This window comes from Chroicocephalus ridibundus, chromosome 4 (assembly GCF_963924245.1).
Source record: "Chroicocephalus ridibundus chromosome 4, bChrRid1.1, whole genome shotgun sequence".
Taxonomy (NCBI): domain Eukaryota; kingdom Metazoa; phylum Chordata; class Aves; order Charadriiformes; family Laridae; genus Chroicocephalus; species Chroicocephalus ridibundus.
This window is the reverse complement of record NC_086287.1, coordinates 21,357,789-21,369,253: the sequence shown is the minus strand read 5'-3', so window position 1 is coordinate 21,369,253 and position 11,465 is coordinate 21,357,789. Positions and strand designations below refer to the sequence as shown.

The 11,465-nt window shown below is 45.2% G+C and overlaps 1 protein-coding gene across 3 annotated transcripts in view; it reads right to left on the bottom strand.

Annotated features, from left to right (window-relative positions):
• Positions 1-1,258: 1,258 nt before the first annotated feature.
• Positions 1,259-11,465, bottom strand: part of C4H11orf24 (chromosome 4 C11orf24 homolog) — a 36,031-nt gene continuing 25,824 nt past the window's right edge. For all 3 annotated transcript variants that reach the window (XM_063334154.1, XM_063334153.1, XM_063334152.1), the window contains 2 exons: positions 4,159-4,275; positions 1,259-3,009 (listed from right to left, as the gene is read on the bottom strand). In XM_063334154.1, coding sequence (XP_063190224.1) covers positions 1,928-3,009; positions 4,159-4,275 — 1,199 coding nt within the window. In that variant the 3' untranslated portion in view covers positions 1,259-1,927. The remainder of the gene's footprint in view (positions 3,010-4,158; positions 4,276-11,465) is intronic.

Below are 11,465 nucleotides of genomic sequence, written 5' to 3'. Positions count from 1 at the left end.
GTACCAAGCACCTCAACGGGGTGCAACTCCGCAGCTACGCCGAGGGATGCTCCCAGCACCTTGTTGCATAGATAACTCCACGTGGGCAGCTTCCGGAAGATGGCAGGAATCAGGGTTCAGTTCCCTTCTGACGAGGGGAAACCAGTGAAAAATAACCTTAAAATACAATAAAATTCAGCTCCTCGAACTTTTTTTTCCCCTCCAGGAAATGTCACGTGAATTTTGTGGCTTAAACTTCAAGCCTTCTGAAGAGGGAGAATCCCAAAACTACGCTATCCTTCTACCCTGAGAGATGCTCTTCACTGGCATGCAGATGTGGTCCATGTGCAAGCACTGCAGAATGCAATCTGACACTGACAACCAAGTCACCTCGCTTCCAAAGCAATCTCTCAACGTGCTTGCTGAAATTTTGCTCTCAAAATTTGTATTGTGTAAGATTCAGGAAACTACCTCCCGTCCATTTCTTTCAAACAACCCCTTGCCTCTGCTGCTGCCTCTGCTATTTGCAGCTGTTTTCACAGCGCTTTCAGCTTGATGATGAACAAGAAGTCTACAAAGTAGCCTCTTCCAGGGTAAAGATGCCCTCCAAATTCTAAACAGTTGAAGAATTTGGATAAAAAAAAAAAAACCCAAAGCAAAGCCCAGCAACTCAGATTCTGAAGTTTGACTATTATCAGCCTCAAGATTGCATGTAAGCAGGATTAAAGAAGAGCCAGCTAATTCAAAGTGAGAGACAAGCTATTGATCTGCTTAGGAAAAAAAAATACAATGCACCTTGATCCAGCATTTTGCAATTGGTATGTAGGTGTCATTCAAATAAGATGCATTAATCACTGAAGAATACTTGCTGAAAACCAAGTGTTTTCTACTCACTCTCCCAGCTGCAGATTTTAGGAGGTGAGCTACAACTGCATGTGCAACGAGGTTTCCAAATTAACAGCAACTCTGAGCTGGTCCTAAATGCAAAACAAAAACCAAAACAGAGCCTGAGGCTCTACGCGTGAAAGAAAATAAGCAGTAAATGGGTCTGCATACCTGGGAGATTGGCAGCGTACCGCTCCGAAATTACAGAAGCAGTAACCTGGAAGATGATCAGCATCTTCTGAGATATGTCCATACTTCCAGTGAGGTCTTCAAAGCCCCCACACTTGGAATATTGAAATAGAGCTAATTTGCTTAAGCCCCTGAAGCCCACTTGCCTGCTTCTGAACCAGCAGGGACAGGAATGAAGAGAAATGCAACAAGATATGCCCTTCCAGGGCCCTTTTATTAAGTGAATACAAAAATAAGATCATTTAAGTGCAGAGGCTCTTAAACCATCTGCTCCACGGTGAAAAGATATCTTGGGTTAGCAGTAAACAGAGCTTACAATGCCTTGTAAACAGACCTCCTTACAAGCAAGAAGCATACCGAAACATGACACACATTGGATCAGAAGTTCCCTGTTGCAGCAATTCCCCACGCTTCTCATCCGGCAAATTCAGAGCACTTTGCAAAAGGTGAGAGCATCCTTTGCTCTCTTTTCAGAGGAGCACATGTGAAACAAATGAAACACAAGGAACTTGCGCTGTAAACAGTTGAAAAAGCGCCACAGCATTTTCCGAGCATGATGGCTTACTTCTTGTTAGGTTTTTTTGCAATGAAAAATAATGGCAAAAGCTATCGTGCATTATGGAAGTTTAAAAATTATACTTTCTTTTTTTTTTTTTTTTTTTACAGCAACCTGCTGCACAGTTGAATAAAAAATATATATATTTTTTCATAATACAGTACATGGCATTTCTCCTCAATTGCACCAGAAGTAAATTTGGAAGCACTTTCAATTTGTGTTATAGGCAAATAGGAAAAAAAACCAAACCCAAAAACAAGTCAGGCAGGCTGTCAGTCTCCTTTCCATCTCTCTGCCCACGTTTTTTTCCCCACCCTTTCATATTTCCGAGTCCACATACATTCCATTGATAAGGTAATCCACTTGTGTATAGTCCTTCTTCTTGTAGCTCTCGTAGGCCTGCATAAGGAAAAGAACTATAACAGTTATGAAAAAAAACGTACCAACCAGAAGAACTGCAAGAAGCGAACTCTTATCCACCAAGTACTGAGTCAGGGGCTCGGCAGCAATGAGAAGATACTCATTATCCCTGTCCCGAGTTTCTGCAAGGCCCGAAGCTGTTGTTTTGGGTGCATCTGCTGGAGCTGTGGTTGTTGAAAAAGCGTGAGGCGTTGACTTTATCCGATGCGCAGCCGTAGTTACTGCTGTAGAAGCAGTAGTTAAAACCATGGCATGAGTGGAAGCAGTGGAAGACGTTCCTGCATCCTGTGGGATGAGGGTGGTCAATGATGTGTTCAGTGTCTTCTGGCCAGCTCCAACAGTGGTGGGGCTACTAGAGCGAGGAGGGCTGCTGGTGGTGGTGTCTGGGTTAAACCGCTCTGTTTGACGCATTTGAGTATTTGCTTCAGAAATGAGAGTGAGGGGAGCAGAAGAAGAGAGGGACAACACTGAGACAGCGCTATTATTTCCTGATTTTTCAGTGGTGGTCACAAGCTTGGTGACAGGGCTGGACGCGGAAACAGAGATGTTACCATAAGTAGGAGCAGAAGCATTGGATGACATGGCTTCATCACGGAGATAAGAACCTCCAGGGGCATTTGAGCCATTGGCAGTTGTTTTGTAAGCTGTAGTGAGGACAGTTGCATTTGTAACGTTTGTTGTTACAGCTGTGGCAGTGGTGACCATCCCAGTGGCAGTCGTTGCAGTGGTGGTCGTCGCAGTGATGGTCGTCTCAGTGGCAGTCGTTGCAGTGGTGGTCGTCTCAGTGGTTGCATTTGTTGTTACATCTTCACTCTTGTACTCAAGCAAGTGCCTGAAGTGAATCTTGTGAGTCCGAGCAGTTGAGGAAAACAGGTTTTCCATGTTGTGTCGGTCAACCCGTGCATTCACCATCCTCTCCTTTTTCTGTGGATAGCCTTGGTGGTGAAACAGGACTGTTTCCCTTTTCCTTCTGACAATTTCTTCAAAAAGACAAAACCAATGAATTTCATACGAATAAAACTGTCAAGCTCAAATCTGATCTCATACTCACAACATGCAAACCAGAACACGTATTCCGTACACATATCACAAGCGGAATAAATCAGTCCTGAAGTCAATAAGAACATGAAAATTCAGACCCCTGCCTTTATTGCACATAATCCCTTTGGGGTTTGGGTGGGTTTTTTTTTGTTGTTGTTTGGTTTTTTTGCCACAGACCTCTGGCACTTTCCCAACCAGGGAATTAATTCCACAAAAGGGGGGGTAACGAAGTACAGAGCTACAGGGCAGAAGCACATTATCAACAGGAGCAGCGTTGTGAATGCCAGCTCCTGAGAAGACAACTCATGCTTTACGCAGCAGTGACAAAGCCTTCATGCTTAGACTCATAATTTTAATTTCTCAAAACTGAGTGGAAATTTCCACTTAAACCTTCATACTTCAGAAGAATTTCCTTCACAACTAGCGATCTAGATTTACAGTGACATAAATCCCATCTGCTTATCAAAAGTCTGGTTGCTACGTTGCAGAGAAACGTATGCCAACTCGAAAGAACCATGAACAAACTTTCCTTTTTTTAAACTTGGGTACAGTGAACTCTTGAAACATAATTTATAAGATTGATTCCCCCATTACCAACAAGCTCCATTTTGTTATTGTGTGACTTAATTGAAATTGAAGACCCTGGCACTGGGAAGTCACCATGAGCAATTACTGCTAAGGCTGCTCTGATTATAGAAGCAGCCTGCTGCCTCTGGCACAAAATCCTGGCAATCTCAGAAAAAAACAATGCCAAGACATTTTCTTTTCTCTTAAAAAAATATAAATACAACTGTTATGTCTTTATTTTCTGAAGGATAGCGTGTGGAGTGCAAATGGCTTGAATGAATGATGCCTTCAACTTGGAGACAAACTGTTACTCAAAGACCCATCATGCACATGTAAATGCCAGAGCCCTTCAGAAGCTAGTAAAACAGTTTTTCCAGTGAACTGACTACCTACAGAATCATCCCACAGGCATTTCACAACCCACCTCCTTCAACTAAAAGCCAGTCAAGGTCTACAAGTAGGCATCTAAGGCAAAAGGACCAGGATCCTGTATTTAGCAAGAGTCTCACGTATGGCGTTACCTCCAAGCAGATCTTTGATATCTTCCTCTCCAACATTCTGGCACACGCTCAGCTGGTGACACCGCAAAAGGATGCAGTGATTCTGATAGGGCACAGACCAATTACAGTGATGGTTACCTGAAAACAGCAGAGAAAATGGGTCGCTACACACAGTATACTGAACACACTGCTTCATGGCTATAAATAAAGAATTAAAAAAAAAAAGAAAAGACAGCAAGATAGCTGGAAGGTCTGGCCTTAAAGGATCCTGACTCAGCCCTAGTGGTAGCCCAATGGAGAGCTGTGAATGGAGGCAAGTCTGTGCTAGGGGCAGCAAGCGAACCCCCTTCCTTGCCCACCTCACCTACCCACATGCCTCCATACAACAGGTAAGAGGCTCTGGATGAGGCAGGCCAGCCAATGGATGATGTGGATGATGGTCCAGCTACACCAGAGGAGTTACCAGGACCGGAAAGACCTAACCCTCTGTATAAAAACCACCTCCACAAGGAAGAAGAGACAGGTTATAGATATAGGCAACACCCTTCTGAGGGGAACAGAGGGTCCAATATGGCAGGCAGACTCTCTTCTTAGGGAAGCCTGCTGCCTCCCTGGGGCTCGGGCTCATGACATCACTAGGAAACTTCCCAGCCTGGTACGGCCCTCAGACTATTATGCACTGCTGCTCTTCCATGTGGGTGGCAACGAAGTAGCGACACGTAGCCCAAGGGTCATAAAAGAGACTTCAGGGCCTTGGGACAGTTAGTAAGGGAATCTGGGGCGCGGGTTATCTTTTCTTCTCTCCTTCCAATTGCAGGCAGTGACACTGCAAGAAAGATGCAGTCAGTCTGTTAACACCTGTCTCTGTGGCTGGTGTCACCACCACACTTTTACGTTTTTTGACAATGGGATGGCCTACACAGCACCAAGCTACCCTCCCATTGGATGAGGTTCATCTTTCTCAAAGGGGAAGAGGGTCTTTGCTCATGAGCTAGCAGGATGCATTGACTGAGCTTTAAATTAGACTTGATGGGGGAGGGTGGTATTATCAGGCTTGCCTGTGACAAGCCAAGGGACAACACACCAAGGTTAGAGGGATGGGGTGTTAGCGAGGGCCCTCAACCTGTTGCTCCAAGATGTGCTGGGTACCCTGCAGCACACTCCAAGTCTTATGGAGACGAGCCAGGGGCTCCTGAGGCAATAGGAGCCAATGGGGAAAACACCTCAAAAGGAAGGCCATCTGGAGAGTACCGCAAAGGAATTGCAGCCACTCCAGCCCACAAGTCAGCTTCAACTCAGACCCAGTTTAAATGCCTCTATGAAAACGCATACAGCACGGGGAACAAGAGGAGTTAGAGATGTGCACACGCTTGCAGGGATATGATCTCATTGGCATCACAAAGACATGGTGGGATGCCTCCTGTGACTGGAGTGTTGGAATGGAAGGATACAGGCTCTTTAGGAAGGACAGGCAGGAGAGATGAGGAGGGGGGGGTTGTTGCTCTCTATATCAATGACCAGTTGGAGTACATGGAGCTCCACCTGGGGATAGATGAAGAGCTGACCAAGAGCTTATGGGTCAGGATTCAAGGGAATGCAGGGGAGGGTGATGTTACAGTGGGGGTCTGCTACAGGCCATCTGACCAGGATGATGGATGAGGCCCTCTAAAACAGACATCAGGTTTGCAGGCCCTGGTCCTCATGGGGGACTTCAACCACCCCAATATCTATTAGAGGGATAACACAGCAGGGCACAAGCAATCCAGGAAGTTCTTGGAATGTGTCAATGACAACTTCCATCTCCTTGTGGTAGAGGAGCCATGCTGGATCTTGTCCTTACCAACAAGGAGGTGCTAGTGGGGAATGTCAAGCTCAAGGCTGCAGTAATCATGAAATGGTAGAGTTCAAGATCCTTAGAGCAGCGAGGACGGTGCACAGCAAGCCCACTACCCTGGACTTCAGGAGGGCAGACTTGGGCCTCTTGAGGGATCTGCTTCGTAGAGTTCCATGGGATAAGGCACTGGAGTGGAAAGGGACCCAAGAAAGCTGGTTAATATTCAAGGATCACCTCCTCCAAGTCAGGCAAAAAAGCCAGGGGGCCTGCATGGATGAACAAGGAGCTCCTGGACACACTCAAAAGCAAGAGGGAGACCTACAGAGGGTGGAAGCAAGGACTGGCAGCCTGGGAGGAATACAGAGAAACTGTCTAAACAGCCAGGGACCAGGTTAGGCAAGCTAAAGCCCTGATGGAATTAAATCTGGCCAGGGACATCAAAGGCAATAAGAACAACTTCTGGAAGTGTGTCAGCAATAAAAGGAAGACTAGAGAAGACGGAGGCCCTCTCTGGAAGAAAACGGGGGATCCGGTCACCCAGGATATGAAGAAGGCTGAGGTATTCAATGACATTTTTGCCCTCAGTCTTCACCAGCAAAGGCTCTAACCACACCACCCAAGTCACAGAAGATAAAAGGCAGGGGCTGTGAAAATGAAGAACTGCCCACTGTAGAAGATCAAGTGTGAGACCATCTAAGGAACCTGAAGGTGCGCAAGTCCATGGGACCTGATAAAAACCCATCCTCAGGTCCTGAGGGAACTGGCAGATGAAGTTGCTAAGCCACTTTCTGCCATATTTAATAAGTTGTGGCTGTCTGGTGAAGTTCCCACCGACTGGAAAAGGGGAAACATAACCCCCATTTTCAAAAAGGAAAAAAAGGAAGACATGAGGAACTACAGGCCAGCCAGTCTCACCTCTGTGCCTGGCAAAATCATGGAGCAGGTCCTCCTGGAAACTCTGCTAAGGTACATGGAAAATAAGGAGGTGACTGGTGACAGCCAACATGGCTTCACCAAGGACAAGTCACACCTGAAAAATTTGTTTACCTTCTATGGCAGGGTTACAGCACTGGTGGATAAGGGGAGAGCAACAGACACCATCAACCTGGATTTGTGCAAAGCATTTGACGTTCTGCACGACATCCTTGTCTCTAAATTGGCAAGACATGGACTTGATGGACGGACCACTCAGTGGATAAGGAACTGGCTGAATGGCTGCACTCAAAGGGTTGTTGTCAATGGCTTGATGTCCAAGCGGAAACCAGTGACAAGTAGCATTCCTCAGGGGTCGGTACTGGGACTGGTGCTGTCTAACATCTTTGTTGGCAACATGGATGGTAGGATTGAGTGCACCCTCAGCAAGTTTGCCAACAACACCAAGCTGTGTGGTACAGTTGACACACTGGAGGGAAGGGCTGCCATTCAGACGGACCTGGACAGGCTTGAGAGGTGGGCCCATGCCAACCTCATGAAGTTCAACCAGACCAAGTGCAAGGTCCTGCACCTGGGTCAAGGCAATCCCAAGCACAAATATAGGCTGGGCAGAGAATAGCTTGAGAGCAGCCCTGAGGAGAAGGACTTGGGAGTGTTGTTGGATGAGAAGCTCAACGTGACCCAGCAATGTGCACTTGCAGCCCAGAAGGCCAACCATATCCTGGGCTACATCAAAAAAAAACCATGGATAGTAGGTCAAGGGAAGTGATTCTCCCCCTCTACTCCCACCTGGAGTATGGCGTCCAGCTCTAGGGTACCTAACATAAGACAGACATGGACCTGTTGGAGCAAGTCTAGACGAGGGCCACAAAGACGATCAGAGGGCTGGAGCACCTCTCCTATGAAGACAGGCTGAGAGAGTTGGGGTTGTTCAGCCTGGAGAGGGGAGACCTTATAGCAGCCTTCGATTACTTAAAGGAGGCCTACATGAAAGCCAGAAAGGGACTTTATACAGGGGCGTGTAGTGATAGGACAAGAGGTAATGGCTTCAAACTGGAAGAGTTTAGAATTAGATTTAGATTAGATATCAGGAAGAAATCTTTCACTATGAGGGTGGTGAGGCACTGGAACAGGTTGCCCAGAGAAGATGAGGATGTCCCGTCCCTGGAGGTGTTCAAGACCAGGCTGGATGGGGCTTTGAGCAACCTGGTCTAGCGGGAGGTGTCCCTGCCCAAGGCAGGGGGGTTGGAACTAGATGATCTTTAAGGTCCCTTCCAAACTAAACCATTCTATGATTAGTGAAAGTAACTGTAAAGCCAACAAAATCAATATAGCAGCTACACCCTACCTACCTGCTTGTCTTCCGGTACCAACATCTCCTAACAGCAGCAATTCACTCACCCTGTCACAGACAAAGAGAGTGCACTACAGTTTGGACCCATCTAAATGCCACCATTCATATAGATGTCTTAATGAGGGGAAAAAAAAAAGAAAAAAGAAAAAAGAAAAGAAAAGGAAAAAAAGAAAAAAAAAAGGAAAAAAGTGAGACGAAACCAAAGAGAAGACATCCATCTCATCACAGATGGGAGACAGCTCTCATCTGAGTGCTTAGAGTTACACAGAAATTTATTCTTCATTGACTGAACAATGATACCATTAGCCATGGGAGCCATCACAGAAATTCTCTTAGTTACTAAGTCAAACCCCAACACAAGCTGAATAGAAACCCACAGTAGGAACTCTCTCTTGGCATCCCTTCAAACTCAGTAACTTCTTTCTGGGCATGTCTACATACATGTAACCAAGCTTCGAGGGAAGGAATGGACCTCCTCAAACCAGTGCTGACGAGACATCTCAAACACTGCACCCAGTTTTGGGCTTCCTAGCATACAATACGGGTATTGACATACTGGAGCAAGTCCCAGAGAGGCTACTAGATGTCTGAGGGGCTGAAGAAGATGATTTACAGGAAATTTCAACATCAAGGGAAAAAATTAGTCTCTACCACAAGGGCACTCAAACACTAGGCTGGGGGCCAGAGAAGATACACTCTCCATCAGGTCTTGAACAGGCACATCTAAGTTGGGTTCGGACCAGAGACCTTCAAAAGGTCCTTTCCTGCCTAAATTATGCTATTATTTTATGTAATATCACAGTAGCACGCAATTAATTTCTGGAACATGTGCTGTAACAAAAAAAACCATAGAAGATAACACAGTGCTCAGTCTGGGATGAAGCAGATCTGTCCCCAACTGACCACCCATCAGAGGATTAAAGGGAACTTAAGTGCATGGTAGGAGAAATTCATTTCTGTGTTTTGTTAGAAGTGTGAGAAAGGGTAAAGAACATGCCTGTGTGGTACATACAACTATATTTAAAGCTCTTATCTACAAAGAGAGTTGCCCTCACTGAGGATTAAGGCTATGGAAAGCTTGAACTTTTCATAAAAAAACATTTACATTACCATAGTTATTAAAAGAGCTTGTGAAAAATTTATGAACTTGGAGAAATCCCTCTACCAACAACCACAGTCTGTTTGACAGCCCTAAAGCAACTAGCAAAGGTGGATTTTCCTGACTTTGGTAAAACGTTAAGAAAGCAACATTCAAAGCCTTTAAAAAACGATACTTAGAAAGCGATAAAATTAAAAGCTTCAACAGTCACACAGAGCAGGAGATACAGCAGCAGCCCTTCAAGAAATTAAAATCCACTCCTCAGAAATGAAAGCATTGTTTGGATGTGCCCCGATTCCCAATGCCATCTCCTGTCCCTCACTCAATAAGCCATGCTGGTGAAGAAACACAGACTACCTACTACTGTAAATCGTGCCATTTCTCACTTCTTGGGAAGGGGAAAACAAAAACCCAGTGGCACATCTTGCATTGGCTACCTAAGTCAGTCAGTTCATAAAGGTCAAGAGACTAATGGGGTCAGCATAGTTAAAGCAGCCTGGTTTCTGCTGCCATCAGGATGGTATCCAGCTGCTCATGAACCTCCCCAGTTGCTCCCCAGGAGGACCAGATGCTCTGTTGAGCTGGACTCATTAGTACTCCCCTTTGATGCAACTCCAGGTTGAGGCTCCAGCTGATGTGTCCACTGCAAGGTATGTGCCACACAGTGGCTCCTTTTTGCTCACTACCAATGAGAAGACAAAAAAAAAAAAAAGAAAAAGAAAGAAAAAAGAAAAAAATAGAAAGTGGAAGGATAACAAAAGTTCTTCAGAGTTATTCTGAAAGGAAACCATGTAGGCAGAAGCCAAGGTCCTGCCCTACCAAACTGGTTTATTTAATTTTTAAGCCTGCTTTTACTGGAAAGAAATTGCAGATGCCCAAAGGCAAGGAAAAGCCAGATGTATTGTAGAAGCAGGGTGCAGGAATATTTGGTCTTGCAGCCATGTCCTATTTTCCCTTTATTTTCCCCAGAGCATGCAAGATAGCCCCGAATTATGGCCCAGTGGCTCTGTTCTCAGAGCCAGACTGCTCAGATGGCCAAGATGTTCCCCGGACTGGTCACCATAGAAGAAACTTGGGAGAGCTCTGAACGTGGCTGGAGATGCAAAGGGAAGAGCACGAGCTTATCTTACCTCCCAACACAGGTTCACCGTGCTCACCAGGCATCTGGGAATCCTGGATTGTCAGATCTTTGCTAAGATGGGCACTTTCCCCATCATGTAAATCACTTAACCTAGCACCATCTGGAGACTTGAACCCATCACATTAGACAACAACCAGAGGTTAGAGTTACTACCCGTGCTGTCAGCCCTAGAGAGTTTTGCTGCTTTTGTTAGCATGCAATTGAAGCGTCAAACTGTCTCATCATATTGGTACAATAGTTTTGTGATATGTTAGTTTGCTAACTACGTAGCCTGGCCTCTGGTGTGGCTATTCGAAGGCAATGCTGGAATAGCGAGAGCAGCAACCATTCCCTTTTCTACAGGGCACATCTGAGATGTGAATGTACCGGCAAAAGCAATTATTTTTGCGATAGCTGCACTACTTCTCTAAGTTGGTGATATTATATCAGCAAGGGTATAAACTACATCTACAGAAGAGAACCTAAACAGCTAGGAATGTTATTTTTACACTTCTCCAGGCAATGTAGCTATGAAGACGTCTCCCCATGCAACCTTGGCCTGCAACTATAATATCTTAAAAACACTATAATATCTTAAAAAATAACAATCACTGCTCCTTTACTGACAGTTGCATAGGTGTAACTATTCTGACATCTAAGTCTCAGGCCTCATGCCTGCAATGAAAGAAAGCACAAAAATAAATATACTTGGGAAAGGTGGGAACAGAGAACAAGAGCAGTAAAGCTAATCTTAAAACTTAAAGCTAATAATAAAAACAAAAAAAGACATTTCAGGCCCTTGTCTCCAGATGATCTCTCTGCACGTGGCTATACATTTATGCCAAGAGTTTGTATCTTTTCCATCTCCCTTGACACCAGGTAGTGCAACAGACTGGCCATCAAGTAACAAATAGGAATTAAATTGCTCCAGTGGGTTTGATACAGAACATAAAATCCGAGAAGGTTTAGCTTTTGTGTTTAGTTCTGC